Here is a 19,303-nt window from a genome sequence, read left to right as displayed (position 1 = left end):
AGATATAACTTGCCCTAGTTGCTAAGAGCAGGAAGAAATATAGCAGAGTGGACCTGGGGATACGACCCTTTCCCCTCCCTTTTTGGGGGGGAGGCACGAACGATCACGTGGCTACCGGGCTAAATCAGCTTTGTTTGACCTTAGAAACAATCGTGCCAAGCGGTATCGCCTGAGACAAAAGTGCGTATTCACTGCACTCACTTAGCCTAATCAATTACAAAAAAATAAAAAAAAATATAGGCTTTATATCGGACACTATTACATCTACAGACAGTTCTAGTCTACTAAATTTGCTATTGTAGCAAATTTAGTCTACTTTAAAAATGTCTTGAGAAGGTACTATCAAAAACTAGTCAGGGTTATAATTGCCCAAATATAAAAAATCCGTAATGCAATCAGCTGCAGAGAAAAGGTACGCCACGTCCATACTAATTTATAAAGTAAAATACCATATGACATAACGCTATGGAAGTAACTAAAATATACTAATCGAGCTGTTTTCACATCAGTTAACTGACGGATTTTGCTCACTGCAAAAGCTGCAGAACTCAGTCTATTCGAAAGAGTATCAATATGGGGACCCTACTGGAGTTTATTAATCTAAAGTTATACCAAGAAAAACTGTACTATCAACCAATTCCAATTTCTCGTCCATCACAATGACACTTGTTTGCACACTAGTGACAAACTGGATACATTTAATCTTTTTCTCATTTAACAATAAATTGTTAACTTTCGGCGCTCGAAGTCACAAACTTGGATTAAGTATTCATTGAGCCAACAACCAACATCATAAACAAGTCTGCAAAAGATTCGAACTATCGGATATGACGCAAACGAATCCTCTTACAAAAGGCGATTGGATTATTAGTACAGTCAAGGTTTTGAATATCAACACGGACAAAGTGCCAATAATACACATGAGGACGTTAATGGAGGGGCTTTAGTCGTGTATACATATTTTTGGCATTTCGTCCGTGTCGATATTTGATACCTTGACTGTAGCTTTGAGGGAATTTGAGGGTGATATCGATAGTGTGACCGACGCGGGGCTGCGGTCGTGTTTATGCTAGTCAGCAGCCTCCTTCGCCACAATGGCGAGGTTCTTATTCAACGCAACCGTGGAGGACAGCTAAGTGCTGACCTCTTATACAATAACGCAGCCGTGTGGAGCTGTGCTACGACCATGTATATATTTGTATTGTATATTTACTACCTAATATATATGACCTATACGCTATAAAAATAGGGGTTCTCATACATTCATTTTAATGAATGTGTAAAATGTTATTTGTAACCGTGTTTGAGAACTTAGGCTTTTTTTTATTTTTTATTTTACCTACTAACCTATCAGCGCGATCAGCAGCCTCCTCCGCCACACTGGCGAGCCGCCTCCTCAACGCCGCCGGAGGGGCCAGGGGGACGTGAGCGACCGGCGCGGGACTCCGCTCCCCTGCGGCCGATGACGCTGAACTGTTGTAGCCGGAACTCTCCGGGGACACTAGCTCAGTGCCGGCTCCTTCGCGGATAAGCAGCTCCAGACGGCCTGATGCTTTCATGGCTGATATAGCCTGAAAAATTTAAAATGCATTTTAGAAATGGAGGTATTTAAGGTTATCCAGTGGTTGTATGACTCTTTAGCGATAACACCTATGCCTCTACTTTTAAGTTTGTGATTTGTACCGTTTTCTTTTATTCAAGTGTGCAATGAAAGTATTGTTAGTATTAGATTATGTTAATTATTAAAGTCAACTTTTATATCAATTACTGTAACCATGTCACCCACATCATCTTCCTCGCATTGTATGGGGAGGAAGCCTGGGGTTAACTCGGCAAACCGATTTCAAGAATTGCCACATGTACTAGTACTCTGATTATTATTATATTACCTACTCTATTAAAGTCTGGTGTTTCCACCAAAGGTGTGCAAGGATGCGTAGTTAGCGCACGCTCTAGTAATTAATATTCTATTGGTTCTTAAGGCGGTTCCCTGAGCCATCATATTTTTCTAAGAGACGTTGATATTCGTAGACGTGGAATAGTACATTTCGATGCTAGTGCGGAAAGTATGTCATTACTCCACGAGTACCGAGATATCTTGCAAGACTCGGGACGAGTGAAGAATGACATTTCCGCACGTGTATCGAACGACGTTTTTTTAATACAGATGCGAAAAAATAAGAAAAACAACAAGTAAGGAATTCGAAACTTTTATATTATTAATTCTGTGACATCATTGACATTGACATTATGAAGAGATGTTTTTTTAGCTGGGTGTTATTATTATTGAACCCACTTCAATGAAAGTTTTTTTTAATGCATGTTTATAGACAGAAACAATTGCAAATATAAAACATTGTACTATTATTACCCAAATATCGTTAATTACGATTATTTGTGTATCGTACATTTATAAAAACAATATCGAATGTTGCCTTTGGAAACTTAAAGCAGAAAGAAAAAACGCCTCTTCTTTGACAGGCGTTCCGTTCCATTCAGACAACTTATTAAGAACGATTTTTCAATATTCAATATTTAACAGTAAGTTTTTATGTTGATTAAGACGTTTAAAGGAAACTAATATTAACACTCATTAATAAGTAGTCATGAGTTGGAACAAGTATAAATTAAAAAAAAATAGAAAAGTAAAAAGCACTAGTTCGCGAAAACCAACTTTCCGCACGCTAAACAGCTACGTAAAGTAGCAACTTTTTGAGCAACTGTATTAAAAAATATATTATGTAGTTCTTGATTATATTATCTTTAATTTATAAGCTTCCGATACAAGAATTATGACACTTCGCTCGATACTATTAAGTCCCAAAGCAACCTCTATCTAAGACTTTTAATCCAACTTTACTCGGTTATTTATTATGTGACACGTGACACTATAAAAAAAAAAGAAGAAAAAACAATCTTAACTTAAATAGTAATTTTACCGCTTTCGAATTTCGATATTGTGAGGCAACGTTTTTAAAATAAATAAAAATCGTCCAAATTCGATCAAAATTGACACTTGGCGCGCATGGTCTTTCCCGTTCTTTCTTGCGAAATGTGACAGTGATAGCGGCAAACCGATGGAACATCCCTCGCTACACATCCTCGTAAATCTTTCGTGGGAACGCAGCCTTGGTATTTTACTCATTTATTGGGTATGACAAGCTTATTGTTTTGGTTATGTCCTTGTCCTTATCTTATAAACCAGGCCATACAAAAAATATCCTTTGACTCCTCATTCATCAAAATCCATTCTTAATTACGATACAACCATATAAACATACATACATAGCTAAACTTATAACCCCAGCATATAACCCTACCCGTAGACGGATAAATAAATGTTTTAACCCCGAAATCATACTTGAACCTATTTGCCGGATTCAAGTATATACTAACCGGAATTCATACAACATGATGCTGCAAATAGGTATTCATTTATTTCCTATAATATTTATTTATTTACTAATATATGTACCTATATAATTGCAACATTTGCAACTTACATCATTAAAAGAAACGTTGGCAAAATCCTGTCCGTTGCACGCCAGTATCTGGTCCCCCGGCCTTAAGCCCGCCTCTCGCGCGATCCCGTTCTCGCGCACGAACTGCACGAAGATGCCAGGCTTCCACTCGGGTCCCTTGCAGATCCTGCACATAATTAACTATGGTTGCAATCAATTACGATAAAAAAAAGATGAAAAGACTAAAATAGGATAGGAGAACATGTATTATACAACATTAGTAGGTCATTTGAACTAACCTACGTAGAAACACCTTACCGTATCACAGGTAGATAGAGATAATAAATTTTTCAGCGATATCTACATATTTTAAATTATGCATTGTAAAGTTAACAAAGTATATATTATACTTATAAACTGTATGCGACATTTAACAGGCGAGTAAAATATGGAGGGGCACGCCGGCGCATTTTCTTCGTACTCGCCTGAACGCATTTTCGAAGTCTGTAGGATAAGGGTGCTTAATCTATATATATAAATGCACGTGTCCTGACCTGACTGACTGACTGACATAGTGACTGACTCATCAACGCAGAGGCGAAACCACAACAGCTAGAAAGTTGAGATTTGCACATCAGGATACATTTATATTGTGTACAAGAAATAAGAAGGGATTTTGAGAAATTCAACCCCTAAGGGGGTTAAAAAGGGGATGAAAGTTTGTATGGGGTTCAAGTTTTATTTTAAGCTAGGAATTTGAAATGTCGGGAAAAGATATACTATTAAAATACAAGAAAAATAATTGCAGCGTTTTAGAAAATTCATCCCGTAAGGTGGTAAAAAGGGGTTGAAAGTTTGTATGGAGATCTAAATTTTTTTGAAGTGCGGGACTCTAATCTTTGTATATGGGCATATTATTAGAATATAGGAAAAGTAATTTCAACGTTTTTTAAAATTCATCCCCTAAGAGGGTTAAAAAGGGGTTGAAAAATTGAATGCATTACAAATGCTTTGAAACTTCTTGGAAAGGCATAATAGCCGATTACATAAAAAAGGGATTTCGGCGTTTTTGGAAATTCAACCCCTTAAAAAGGGGATGAAAGTTTGTCTTGGGGTTCAAATTTTATTTTAAGCTAGGAACTTGAAATTCAGCAAAAAGGTATTATGTTAAAAAACAAGAAAACAAATTTTAGCGTTATTAAAAATTCATCCCCCAAGGTGGTTAAAAAGGGGTTGAAAGCTTGTATAGGGTTCCAATTTTATTTGAGCTAGGAATTTGAAACTTCGTAAAAAAGTATTCCATTAAGAGAAGAAAACTGATTTCAGCGTTTTTGAAAATTCATCCCTTAAGATGGTGCAAAGGGGTTTAAAATTTGTAGGTCAAACATTTTTTTGAGTGCCGGGACTTGAATATTTGTATAAAGGCATATTATTAGAATACAAGAAAAGTAATTTTAGCGTTTTTAAAAATTCATCCCCTAAGGTGGTTAAAAAGGGGTTGAAAGTTTGAATCAATTACAAATGCTTTGAAACTTCTTAGAAAAGCATTGTATAAGATAACAAAAAAAGTTATTTCAACGTAGAAATTCAACCCCTAAGGGGGTTAAAATTGGGATGTAAGTTTATATGTGGTACAAGTTTTCTTTTAAGGTAGGAGCTTGAAACTTGGTAAAAGGGCATTATATTAAAATAGACGAAAACTGAATTCACCGTTTTTAAGGTTCCGTACCCAAAGGGTAAAACGGGACCCTATTACTAAGACTCCTCTGTCTGTCTGTGTCTGTCTGTCTCTCTGTCTGCCAATCTGTCTGTCCGTCTGTCACCAGGCTGTATCTCATGAACCGTGATAGCTAAACAGTTTAAATTTTCACAGATGATGTATTCCTGTTGCCGCTATAACAACAAATACTAAAAAGTACGGAACCCTAGGTGCGCGAGTCCGACTCGCACTTGGCCGGTTTTTTTCTATTTGTTTGGCGTTTGTCGATGTACCTACGTTTTTTATCTTGGCTAGGCCCCCTGGACAGATAAAATACGTAGCGTGTCTCACCCGCAACCCAGTTTAGCCCTGGGCGGCACCAGGATGGACAGCCGCAGGTCGGCCATGCGCTCCGTGTCGTGGCACAGCGTCGGCGACGACGACACGTCGGACCCCAGCGACGCGCGGTCCGACACGTACTGCCACGACAGCGATTCATGGGCTTTGCTGGGACAAATTAAAACCATGTTAACCTTAGCAAACACAAAAGTGGTTTACTTTGAGTAGGTAACAGAAAATAACAAGTCACCGATTAGACTTTCGCAATCGAGTGCGAAATATGTAGTCATAATAATAACATGTGCACTTGATTAAGTACTCAGACACTTACTCTTTTATTGGTAGCATTCCCATATCTGTAAAAAACAACAATGCCATTAATATTTATCAACACCACTTGACCAGATAAAACAAAACGAGCAGGGGGTGGATTGTGTGTAAAGATAATGACTGTACAAAAGTAGGGTATCTGATAAATAAATTTGGAATGTGGTCTACGTCTAGACTTTAAACAAAACTGGAAATTTGCGTAATCCAACCAGCGTTTTGGGCGCTGCATTAACCCACGCACTTTCACGATTAATTTACAAACAAAAATCGGTGCCAGAATCACACACCCGCCTCTGAGATGGCGTAACGGCTGAGAAATTTGATTAATTAGCATATTGGTATTTGTACCTTCATTGTTACTAAAAAATAATAGAGTTGGGTGTCAATTGCGTAACGATTAATGCCGTTTAGCGAGATACATTTATCATTATCGCCTAACATTTGATCAATAGATATGGAGCCTGCAAAAAGGTGTGTGTCGTTCGAGCGTAAACTGATTATTGATGAGTTACAATACAAAGTGAATGTTATCCATTTCGTATGATCGCATGTGTAACGTACTCATCGAGATAAATCAATGAGGATTACATAACTATAATTTGGCATTTACATTTTTTCTTATTATACTACGGTGGCAAACAAACGTACATTCCGCTTGATAGTAGGTGGAGTCAGTAGAATACGGGCGTAGCCAACTGTTCATACCGAGCCCAAATATTTTTTTAAAGAATCCACAGCATCATTGATTGCATCACAGTAATCCACTGTAGGTCCGAAGGGAAAGTAGTGAAGGGACTCACGTCTGACTTTGATCTTGAGGCGTGACTGTGACGCGAGGTAGTGGACCAGCTCGCCGTGCACGGCGTCGTCCACTCGGTAGCCATTCACGCTCACCAGTTGGTCGCCCACCTGTGGACACAGAATAGAGACGTTCAATATAACTTGCCGATTTCGATGTTGGTTGCGATTATTACGTTATATTATAAATGTTATAATGATGTAACTCTGTGCGGCGTTTAGTGTACGCAGTTACGTTGACGTAAGAAGTGGCATTTTGGCATACCTTGAAGTGGCACATTTGGTGTAGAGACACTGGAGCCGTGGGGTCCAAGCGCTCGTCGATGCTACCGGTGACCAGAGAGCTGGCAGCTTTCTCTCGCAGCGCATAAGTATTGCCATTCAGCGAGGGAATGCTGCCAGCATCCTTGGCACAATGCCGCGGAAGCCTTACTTAGATGTATTTAAATTTAGATTCGTTTTTATTTTTTTATTAGAAGTAGATCTTTTATTATATATGTATAGTTTGTAACCTAAATATGTTTTTGTTACCTTAAATAAATAATAAAGAAACATTAGGTCTTGTTTATTTATATCTTTTTAAATAGTAATTAATAATTTATTTCTCGAGGTCATACTTAAAGGATCAAATGAATTACTACTTGGTCATTATTTTGGACTTTAGAAGCATAAAAAGTATGTACTTAATCAAAATACTTTTTTAGAAACCTAGTTATTTTGAAGGAGCGCGTTGGAGGGTCTGCCATTTTGTGACCTGAATCAGAAACATAAACTGTACACGGTTTTTTCTTCATGAACGCTAAAACTTCAAATTATAGATGTATTGAATTGTAATTAATCAGCACGATTAACTATTAAATCCGCATTCCTGCGGTACTAATAAATAAATCAAGCCAGTCGGAAACGCGAATGCTCAAAGGCCCCCTGTTGTACCAGAATAATATAAACAATTTATTTCTCAGATGTCGAAATAACAATGGAGCGTAAAGTTATTAGTTTGGGCCGTAGTTGCAACACAGTCAACACAGAGGCAGTTCGCACTTCGCTTGCTACAAGCCGTGCTACAAGCCAACCTAACGCAAATCTGCAATCCCGTCTCCGTCGAAATGTGGAATTGGATTTTTTTTTTTATATTATAGAGCACTTTGTGACTTGCGTACATATCTAATGGTATATAAGTGATAGGTTAGCATTAGTGGATAAGTGTACTTACAATAAAACTAAACCAATTAACTATTATAACGTCTTAATTATCTATTCCTACTAATATTAAGTCCCTATAAATGTAACTAACGTTTGTACGTCTGCTACTTTTTAAATTCGGTATAGAGATACAAGTTTGAGTTTCTTCTATGCGATAGCTTCTACGCAGACGAAGTCGCGACAGAAGCTATACTAGTATAAAATAAATTCAATGTTACAACTATTTTAGTCTGTTAAAACACGGATGAAATCGCCTTTCAATACTTGTTACAACTTACAACTACATTACAACTTACAACGTCACTATAATATATTCTCACGCGTAGTTTTTGCACGTCACGGCTTTGGAAAACTTGCATAGCGTGGCCTACTTTCCTCGATCGTCAGTGATCGACAACTAGCAGTTTTCTCAAAGGGATTATAGTAAGGCACCGGTCATTAATTTCTTTCCACAGACCGGTTGATTTCACTGCAGTACCTACTTCTAGCGGCTTGCGAAACTGTTACCGTTGAAGGTTGATATTTACCTTCAAATCGATCTGTTATCGCTTCTAAATATTTTTTGTTGTGGTATGGGATTGGTTAAGCAGTTATTGAAAGTGACGTCACTGTGCACGCATGTTGTATACGCTTCTCGGCTCGCGACTGCGTGACGTACAACACTTTCTTCACGTTCGTCTCGGCCGCGGTAAAAGAAGCCGGACAGGTCGCCTCGTGCCCCACATATCGGACAACTTTCGATCAGACTTTCGTTAAAATTCGCATTTTTTGGCCAGACACTCGAGGACCCCCAGACTCGTCGCCGCCGGGCCCTCGAAATTTACTTTCATTATAACACTTGCGTGGTAATTATATCATATCTTTATAGAAGCTGGAATTTTCACGCATACTCAAATAATGAACAAATTAATTTACCGAAATGACCGTGTCCGAAAGGTCGATTTAACGGATTAAATAATGGGCGTGAATTATATTGTTATTAAGTTTATTTTGATCATTTTCTGAAGAACTGATCATGACTTGTGTAACAAGTTTCATCTATGGCTAACAGCTGTGTATACTCGTGTAACAGTTTTATTGTTCCATACAGGTAACAATCACCTGCCGATGCGAGTGACTCACGCTGCGATGATAAGGTTTTGTTAAAACCGTAGTTTATTGCATTCGTTCTCTTCGTCAATTGCTGAAACTAGGTGACTCACTGCTCGTTCACGAATACACAACATACCTACTGTAATGATTGTAGTATTGACTGAAAAAGCTACTTTAATACTTAATATAAATATACCTACATTATAAATCGAAATTAAGACTAAATATGTATTTTTTAGGTACCTAGTCATTTTCTTCTGTGTGTATCATCCATCAAAATATTTATCAGTACGGTTTTTACTCACTATTATTTTTAGTCGCTTTTGGCGACATGTTTCGGATTCTTTGGGAATCCATCCTCAGGCACGAGTGTCCGCGGCGGTTGTTCGTCGTGCACTCACGCAGTCGTGTATATAAATATGTCTCACGATAGTTTAAGTGCGATTATCATCCATCACGTGAAATTTACATTTCTAGGTACAATTTGATCATACAACTTAGATAAAATTGTCTCTGCTAGGTTAGATACCGCGCTTTCGAAATTGAATACTTATTTCCGAACTCCTTTTATAGCAGGAGCGATTTGATTACATCGGTGCTACAAGTACAAAATTCAATTAATATCTCTGATGCCCATAAAACATACTAATACAATCACATTCAGTAATGATTGCTTACGTAACGTCCAACCAAAATAACTACTACGTCAAATAGCGAAGAAATTGGAAAACAGAAACAAAAAAATATACAGCAAGTACGTAAAAATAAAACCATAAATTTAGCACCTAACTATCTCCCACTCCGGCTGGTCACCGAGGGAGATTATGACCAAGACCCTCCAGAAAACACATGCCATCAGAAAGGCATACCTAAACAAAAACAAAAACTCATCATATTCAAGAAATGAAAGCGATTTCTACATAGCAACAAACATGATGTGAAAACTCTATCGTATCATGCTCGACTTATAGAGCTGTTGGTTTCACTAAAGGACATTAAGTTTGACATTATTGGTCTTTCAGAAATCAGAAGATTAGGGAATTCAATAAACGAGTATGAAAATGCGATTCTTTATTACATTCGCGTAACACCGGCACTTTACGGTGTGGGATTCCTTGTGAAAAAACATCAGAAAAAATACATAGAGAGTTTTGTTGGCTTGTCAGAACGAGTAGCTCTGCTAAAACTAAATCTTAAAAATGTTGAACTTAGCATTATACAAGTTTATGCTCCCACCGCAGCTGCAAGCGACCACGAACTGCAATTTTTCTACAACACCATCAAAAGAGCACTCAACATGTCTGGAAAAAACATAATAGTCATGGGCGACTTCAACGCCAAGGTTGGCCATCCAAAACCGGAGGAGAGCCCTATCATGAAAAATCACGGTTAGGGCGATAGAAATAGCAGAAGCGAAAGACTGATCGAATTAGCATATGAAAACCAACTTTTCATTTTGAATACACTTTTAAAAAAAAACCTAACCAAAGATGGACTTGGAGTTTACCAGATAGCACCATCAAAAATTAGTTGCACTATAAATCTTGTGAAATTTACAAACTAGAGTACAAAATATACAAGTCATCAACCTAAGCTTCCCTCCTAGGTTGGTGCGAGCAACGTTCAACATATAACATTTAAAGAAGAGCAGAACAAACTATCAAAACCGCTCAAAAAGTTTACTAAAAAACGAAGAGGATATATCAAAAATAATATGTAGAGTGTCTGAAACTGCATGAAAAGGATCTTATAAGCTATCATGAAAACGAACACATTCAAGGATATTACGAAAAAATAATTAATGCCGTAGAGTCAAGCCTGAATTGAGCGCACATTTGTCATGAACAAAAACCAACAAATGATATAATATCGACATATACGAAAAACTTAATTAAACGTAGAAGTGAACTGCAAAAAAAGAAACCAAAAACGCGTGCAATGAAAAATGAGCTACGGGCTCTCTACAAGCTTGTAAATAGGTGCATACGCGGCGATTACACAAAACATCGTGCACGCACATATGAGAAACATACATAATACAGGTAGTCTCAAGAAAGCTCAGAAAGAGCTAAAAACTTATAAAACATGGATAAAAGGGCTGCATGGACCTAGCAACTACACATACCAGAAAATAAATACTGCACATAGCTACAACATTTTATAAGAAACTTTACAGCTCACCTGCCCTCGGACAAGCTACGAATATCTATGCGGAGACGGAGCAATAACCCTCGTGTGGAAACATAACTCCCATCGACGAGCAGGAGATCATTAGAGCAATAAAAAAGCTCAAACTGGTAAAGAGCCCAGGGCCCGATGGAATCACAAACGAGGCTATAAAAATAAGCTGCCCGCTACTTGTAAAGCCTATTGTGCACCTATTCAACATGATTTTAAAACATTCATACACACCAAAAGAATGGTCAGAATCTTAAGCAGCACTCTCGAAAAACACCAACCTATAGAACAGGCGGGCTTCCGAAGGGGTTTCAGCACGGTCGACCATATCCACTCACTAGAACAGCTCATAGAGAAGTATCAAGAGTTTCGAAGGCCACTCTATATGGTATTTATTGACTACCAAAAAGCTTTTGATACTATAAATCACAATTCAATATAGGAGGCAACGGAGGCACTGAAGACACAGGACGTAGACCAAAAATACATTGATATTTTGAGACATCTATATCATAACAGCACAAGTAAAGATAAGTTAGAGACAACGGGACCACCTATACCAATCAAACGCGGAGTCAGACAAGGCGACCCACTGTCCCCGCGAATATTTATAGCTGTATTGGAGAATATTATAAGAAAATTTAATTGGAACAACATCGGCCTAAGAATATAAAAAAATACCTAAGCCACCTAAGATTCGCGGACGATATTGTATTAGGTATTTTCAGAAAAAAGTTCCGAACTAGCACAACCATAATAGAGAGTCTAAAACAAGCAAGCTTAGAGGCCGGATTGGAAATCAATTTAACTAAAACAAAACTGATGACAAACAGCACTAAAGACGAAATTACTCTAAATAACATGCCTGTAGAATATGTCGATATTTATACATCTATTTAGGAAAACAAATATCGTTCCATAAACAAAACAATGATATGGAAATAGATAGAAGAATATCTTGCACATGGAAAAAGTTTTGGGCCCTTAAAGAAGTCGTGAAAGGTAATTTGCCACTGAGACTAAAGAAAAAAGTTATGGATACATGTCTCTTACCTTCTCTTACATATGCATGCCAAACCTGGAAATTCACTGGACGGACAAAAACTAAATTAAATACATGTCAGCGGAGTATGGAGAGAAGCATACTAAAAATAAGAAAAATACACAAAATACGTAATACCATAATACGCCAAAAAACAAAAGTTACCGATGCGCTCTCCTAATACGCGCAAAAACTAAAATGGCGATGGGCAGGCTACATAGCCAGATTGACTGACGACCGCTGGACATTACGAATAACCTCATGGTTAGGACCAGCAGGAACCAGGAAGCACGGCAGACCTATCACAAGGTGGGCACACGACATCATCCAAATAGGAGGCAAAAAATGGATGGATGTTGCTAAAGATAGAGAACACTGGTCATCACTCATCACTGGAGGAGGCCTTCACCTTCACAGGAGGGGTTCTTGCAGAATAAATAAGAAAAAAAAATCAAATTATAATTATATTCATTGCTAATTACATAACCAAGCAAAAAAAATAGATTAGACATTTACTTAAATATTATTGTAATATTTGTAATACTTAAACCTACTCGTAGTCGATTTAAGTTTTATTGCTAAGTATTTTAGCTAATTGTGTTTGTAATTGTAATTAATTACCTGCGAGAAGGCATTTTTATTATTTTACGTAACGTTCTTCGTATCTGATTGAACAAAAGTTTTTTGAAAAGCTTGTTGCCTAAACGGAGGACAGCATTTAACTATTTTCTATTTTAGCAAATGTTACACAATAGTCGTAAGTGTTACTTAGATGAACTGAAAGACTCGCACACAAGCCTGCACTTGTAGAAAGTCACCTAGTACTTAGGCCTAAAATACACTTACGTAAGTAGAACTTACAAGTGTATCTTAGGCCTTAGTAAAGAGGAGCCTGCTATCCTCTTATCTTCTCCAGTAGTGCAATCGTAAAAGCAACCATACTATAATAAGTATAAATCACATTAATGAAACGCCGCAAATGAAAGAAAAGAGTGGGGAAAGTAAATAGTCTAAGTTGTAATTGAAATGACTCACGCACCGGATGCGTATGGGTCCGCTTCACGAGAACATGGGCTACTTATTATATTTCTATTTGTCATACTTATAGGTTTTTTAACATAGTATTTTTGCATTTATTGATTCGCTCTCAGCGAGTGAGCGGTTTCAGGCACTTAACAAGAGCATAATATAGGGCCATGCTCAGTGTAGGGTCTCGTAGCAAACGGGGGCTATTAGTACGGTAGTACTATTAGTTATTCTGTGCTATTAGTAAGTATCATGTACATTACAAGCATCAAGGGAGTACCTTTGCAGCGCTTTGTACGTCTTTATACTAAGAAAATAAGATTTTTTGCAATAACTCAAAAACGACTGGACCGATCATGTTCGCTATAGTTTTAATTGGAAGTATTTATAAAGATTTTGTTTCACGATTTATTTCATATTTTTTGGAAAAGTTAGAGGGCCCCACATATTTTTTTCTTTCGGAGCGAGTATTTCCGAAAATATTAACTATATAAAAAAAATTTTTTTGGAGACCCGTATTCGTTTTGAAAGACCTATCCAACGATACCCTACTGAGACAAAGGAAAAAAAAACATTTTGCATGTGGTACCCTAAAAAAACTTTTTTATAGTTTTTATTTCACCGTTCTGTCGCAATGCATGATTTATGTATCCATGCCAAATTGCAGCTTTCTAGCACTAACGATTACAGAGCAGCCTCGGACAGACAGACAGACAGACATGGCGAAACTATAAGGATTTCTAGGTGACTACGAAACCCTAAAAATGTAGTAGGGTAGGTAGTTATTTTTAAGTTTCCCGTCCTATGTCTGTCTGGCTAGGCATTGAGCCCAAGGTGAGTCATCTTTTCTTTGCAAACTACATACATATGTTAAGTTAAGGCGTTTGATTTGAAGGCCAAGCCAAATTGTAAAACATTACTTATTAGGTAAGGCATCATGAGTTTTCCATCCAGTTTGTTTATAATCATCAACTCTCCAGTTTGGATTCAAGGATTTGCCACACTGGATGCGTTCTGCGGGCAGCGGCAAACTTTAACTTCAAAGGTTGCTGTCAATGATACATAATGCGGGTTTGACCTGACCGCTGACCGCAGAACGCATCCAGTGTAGTAAATCCTTCAACGTTGAATTAAGTACCTAGTGATTGGTAGCTAGTGATTAAGATGAAGTGTTGACGCTGGTACGATACAGTTTGCCCGAACTGTACACATGTATTTCCCAGGATCCTCGACAATTGTCTCAAAGCACCCCATTGTTAAGTTGAAACAACGACGGATGTACTCGTGAATTTTTCGTAACTTCTTTGTTAAGGAAGTAATCGTGTGAAATTAAATTCAGACTAAGAATTTTGTTCAAAAATTATCTAATTACGCATAGCTGTGACCATTAAATTAAACAATCACTCGTAAATCTTTTGGTTCACAATTTCACTAAGAAAGTTCTAGTATTAATATACATAATGGATGTTTAGTTTAAAATCCATACTTATCTAGTCTTATTATTATTATCGATTATTATTGTTAGTCCATTACATAATCTCGGGACCTTGGGGTCCCGGACATTTGGAAGGCGTGCGTGGGACCGAAGCCAACACGCAGAGGCCCCTTGTAAAAAGACAATTTAGTCTAAAAGGAGATGTGACATCAACCGACGATTATCCCTGTATGCACTATAGTAGTGCACCCAAGGACAAGCCCCGGTTAGTGCAGGACTATTGCAGTGATAAGAAACAGAAACAAAAGAAACTAGGCTATTGTGTTGAGATGTTAATGTACTGGTTACCGGGTCTATGGAAATACTATGGCACCTGTCCCAATCTATGTTTAAAAACACAAAAAAAATGGACAGGTGGTGACTCGCCAACTCACAATATGGGTCCCCGAAAACGGCCGCTCGCACGGAGCGACAAGGGGTCCAAGGGGACAACATTGCGTGAGTGGCTCAGGGTGTGGAGAGGTGTGCACCGCTTTCTACCCAGTGGCTTTGAACAGCCACTGTGCCCACTCGCGTCTTATGCATATTTCACTTCCACCCTGCGAGCATGTAGCTCTGACACCCCACTCTGGACGGCCGGTAAAGGCAAGCCAGAGGTGAGAGTCCTGCGGCCCCTGCTCAGTGTTCACTCCAGCCGGCCAATGAAGGCAAGCCAGAGGGAGGGGCCTGACCGACTCTCGGGGGTATGGGACCCAAGGGACGTCACTTCGCATTCAGCTCGCCACAAGCTGATCTGGGGGCTATCGATTATTATTATTATTATTGATTTTGATGAAAGCTTGTGAAAAGGTTGTCATAGAAATTCACAAAAACAAAATATTTAACAGATAATAGGTAAGTACCTTTTAAAAACAGAATATTAAAATAAATAACTAACATTCAATTTTTGTTCACCAACAAAGACACCAGAAACACTTTAGTAGGTATATGAAATGCTTTAGTAGATAGGTATATATCAAAGATAAATATAACTCCGTAATAGATAGATACTCGAAAATCAAGAAAATTTGATTCTCGTTCAGAGGGCGCTACTAGTTTTGGCCTACAGTCGAATAGATGGCGTTGACGGTTTCGTTTGTTATTTAACAATTTTAACGCATATCAGTGAAAGAACATGGGTCAAAATCATAAAAATAATTAATGCAAATAAAAAAAATCATTTATCTATATTTAAATACATTCTATCGTATTTTTATAAATCTTCATTTTTAGACAAATGGCAGTGAATTTACTGGGGTTACAAAATTTACTATGACAGTACCGCTCTAGTATAAGTTACTCTATGGTATATATATATATATATATATACCCCTTTTAATTTTATTGCTCTTGAGACTTGATATACATTTGTACAATGTATAATCTAAACATGTTAATATTATTTATTCGTAACTACAATAATCATTATTAAATAAGAGTTACCTTGTTACCATTAACATTCAATCATATTTTAATGTGAGGTTTCATTAACTAATAATCACTTAAATACAAACAACGCCCGTGACACAGTGGGTTACCTAATAAATCACTACTTCACCAATGACTTGCAACTTTTGGCACTTCACAATGGCTAATGAAGTGTTTGACCTAGATGATGACAACATTGACAACGCTGCTCAAGCAGGTAGGTACTCATTTCGTTGTAGATCGAGTGCTGCCAAAGGAAACTGCGCAAGTTACGTGAGCGCGGAAAGAATGGAATGCGTCTTGCGACAAGCAACCTCGGATGTGGGTAATTTTGTATAGTGGTACAGTTTGAAGGGTAAACTGGGGAAACCTGTGACTGGCTTTACGTGCAAAAAAATTCTTATTACCTACAGAATAATATGTGCGTTGCAAAAGTTGTAGAAAATTACACTTTATTTTTATTAAAGGTAGTTTCAATTGTGGAACCTTACCTACCTACACTGTAAAAATATTTGAGATGACTGAAATTTATGAGGAAAATTTTGCAATTTTTGAAGCTTTCCATCCTTTTCCTTATTGAGCTTACTGTGGGACTACGTCGATCTGAGTATATAATTGTCCTATAATATTTCTTTATTTATTTTATAAATCGTTGTAGCCCCACGGTAAGCTCAATAAGGCTTGTGTTGTGGGTACTAGACGACAATATATATTATATAATAGATAAATACTTACATACATAGAAAACATTCATAACTCAGGAACAAATCCCAGTTATGAACAAACAAATAGATGCCCTTACCACGATTCGAACCCGGGACCTACTGCTTCGTGGGTTCAGGTCACTACCGCCTGGGCTAGGAGGTTGTTCAATAAAAATAATAGTTCTTTAAATAAATAAAAGCTTTCTTCAGAAACTGTCACTAACGAAATAACCCGAGTTTACCCAACGTTGCTGGGTAGTGAGACAAATTGCTTCGCAAGGTGTTCGCAAACGACTGTATCCGTAAAACTAGGCTCGTGGGAATCAGTTGAGACGACAAAAAGTGTCAACAGGCTTAATCTCTCCCTTTAGCGATGTGAATGTACATAACAAACACAGAAATCAAACAATGACATAATGCTACATTGCCCAAAGTCCGTACAAAAACCATACCAAGAACTTTGTAAGACAATGTGACAAAAGTGACTGTCTATAATGGAAAAACGAAACTGAAAATTTTATTACAACAATTGAACATATAATGAATGTGAATGCAGTGATGCAATACAGACAGCTGGCTATTTAACGAAGCAGATTTTGGGATAATCGTCCTTATCCACTAGTGGGGAAAGTAATTTAACCTTAGAGCGTGTTTAAGTAGCTTTTGACAGATAACAAAACGTAAAACGCTCGTAATAATGGTTCGTTCCATATTAATTATCATTAAATAAATGGTTTGAGAATTTAATAAAAAATACCAAATTTACCTTTGTTTAATGATTTGTCTTAAAATTCCATAAGAAACATTTGTTTTTTATAATGATGTTGAATATAATTCTGAACGCACAAGTTGGGTCCATGCAATTTCAAAACGCATCGTCAGAAATGTAAACAATTTTTTTTACATAATGTTATAATACTATATTGATGATGATACTGATTATTATAATTAACCTGATAATAATTATAATGTGTACAAATAAAAACTAATTTTTTATGAGCTGTTTTTTTTGCATGTTGCACTTTCCTTCCGCTATGGTGGGGTGAAAAGTTTTGTGTTACACACGGGTGTATTTTACTTCTCGTATGTTGAAACACTCGCGGGTCAAACACAACTTTGCACCCTTGTATAACAAATAACTATATCAGACTACTTGAGCCTGACTGTCAAGGTTGGGGACTTTGGTTAGTTATCGCGCCAAAGCCCAAATCGTAGCCGGAAAATACCGGGCGGGACAAACCTTGGGCAGCCGAGACTGCCGAGGGTACTACACGGGCACGGGTGCTACGGAGATTATGCGCCAAATTTTAAGGTGATTTTATGTGGTTTACTTTGCTAACTTTTCAGTACCGAAAAGTACCGAAGAACCGGGATTTTCTTACCAGAACCGGTACCCGAAAAGTTGAAATTCCTTAGTCCTAATGGCTCAACCGATCATGTTCAAAACAATTTTCGTGGAAAGTTTTTTTTTTTTTTTTTTTTTCATTATACGCTGAGTCATAAGTTAGGAGGGGGGGGGGAGACCGATTTTAATAATAATTGGCTTATTTTTTTTAACTTACTGCTACCTAGCGGCTCTCAAAATACACCTATGTTCCAAATTTCATTAAAATATAGCTTGTAGGTTTCGAGTAAAATGGCTGCAAATACGGACGGACATGACGAAACTCTATATGTATGTATAATATGTATACGAAACTTTATTCCGTTTTTGCCATTTTGGCGAAAAAAACCCTAAAAGTCAAATTTTTGTTAGGGTGAGAAGTACCTATCTGACCTACAAATAGAAAAAAGCGTGTATTGGTATGGGATTTGAGATGACAGTTTGAAATAGTATAATAAAATTCTTATTTGTCATTGAAAACATGTAGAGATGTGGACTTTAGATAAAATATTATGGTTTCGAGATGACTTAAATAACTATTTATTAATCTGTGCTTAAATTACCTCGATCGAGATGATCGTGTTAATGTTAGATAATAATGTAAATAAAATAAATAAATAAATAATGGATATTACTATTACTTATTCTGTGGTAATGGTCAAACGTAACAAAATCACCCTGTATACTAGCTATGAGCAACAATACAACTACAAACAGTACAAATCGTTTGGTTACACTTATGTGGGTACTAGAAGCTGTCTTCAACGTACAGTTGTTTTAATTACACGGCTGCTCAAAAAAGAATTGTATTGTTTATTAGGTCATTGAAATCAATGGTATTGAATCAAGGTAAATACCTTGAGTCCTTGCAGATGAGCTTCGGAGTTGAATTCCACTTTGGAGACGAAGAAGCCCGTGGCGTACTCCCGGCCCCCGCGCAGCGAGAAGCCGAACGCGGGCGCGGCGCGGCGCGCGCGCAGCAGGCGCACCACGCGCACGCGCCGGTCCACGGCCACGCTCACCCCGCGGGAGTCCGACGTCGTCGACGCCGTTGACGTCCCGTACATGTTGGATCTGGAAGAGATATCCAGGAATTAACTTGAACCACACGTGAACAATAGTGGATTGCACGACAAGAGCGTCAA

General features: G+C 37.7%; 2 protein-coding genes and 1 pseudogene across 4 annotated transcripts in view; 2 read left to right on the top strand and 1 right to left on the bottom strand.

The window, feature by feature from the left end:
* The window catches only part of LOC134741530 (uncharacterized oxidoreductase YrbE-like), a 445,968-nt gene that overhangs the window by 191,552 nt on the left and 235,113 nt on the right, over positions 1 to 19,303 (top strand). The window lies entirely within an intron of this gene.
* The window catches only part of LOC134741496 (uncharacterized), a 67,808-nt gene that overhangs the window by 24,206 nt on the left and 24,299 nt on the right, over positions 1 to 19,303 (bottom strand). For all 3 annotated transcript variants that reach the window (XR_010127888.1, XM_063674290.1, XM_063674291.1), the window contains exons 2-7: positions 19,016 to 19,232; positions 6,630 to 6,738; positions 5,831 to 5,855; positions 5,512 to 5,667; positions 3,504 to 3,648; positions 1,348 to 1,571 (exon numbers count right to left, since the gene is read on the bottom strand). Coding sequence is in view for 2 of the 3 variants with exons in the window: in XM_063674290.1 (XP_063530360.1) it covers positions 1,348 to 1,571; positions 3,504 to 3,648; positions 5,512 to 5,667; positions 5,831 to 5,855; positions 6,630 to 6,738; positions 19,016 to 19,225 (869 nt within the window). In the remaining variant the exon portion in view is untranslated. The remainder of the gene's footprint in view (positions 1 to 1,347; positions 1,572 to 3,503; positions 3,649 to 5,511; positions 5,668 to 5,830; positions 5,856 to 6,629; positions 6,739 to 19,015; positions 19,233 to 19,303) is intronic.
* Positions 8,750 to 11,348, top strand: LOC134741726 (uncharacterized; annotated as a pseudogene).

This window comes from Cydia strobilella, chromosome 5 (assembly GCF_947568885.1).
Source record: "Cydia strobilella chromosome 5, ilCydStro3.1, whole genome shotgun sequence".
Lineage (NCBI taxonomy): Eukaryota > Metazoa > Arthropoda > Insecta > Lepidoptera > Tortricidae > Cydia > Cydia strobilella.
Note: the sequence above shows the minus strand (reverse complement) of the source record. Positions and strands in the feature narration are given on the sequence as shown.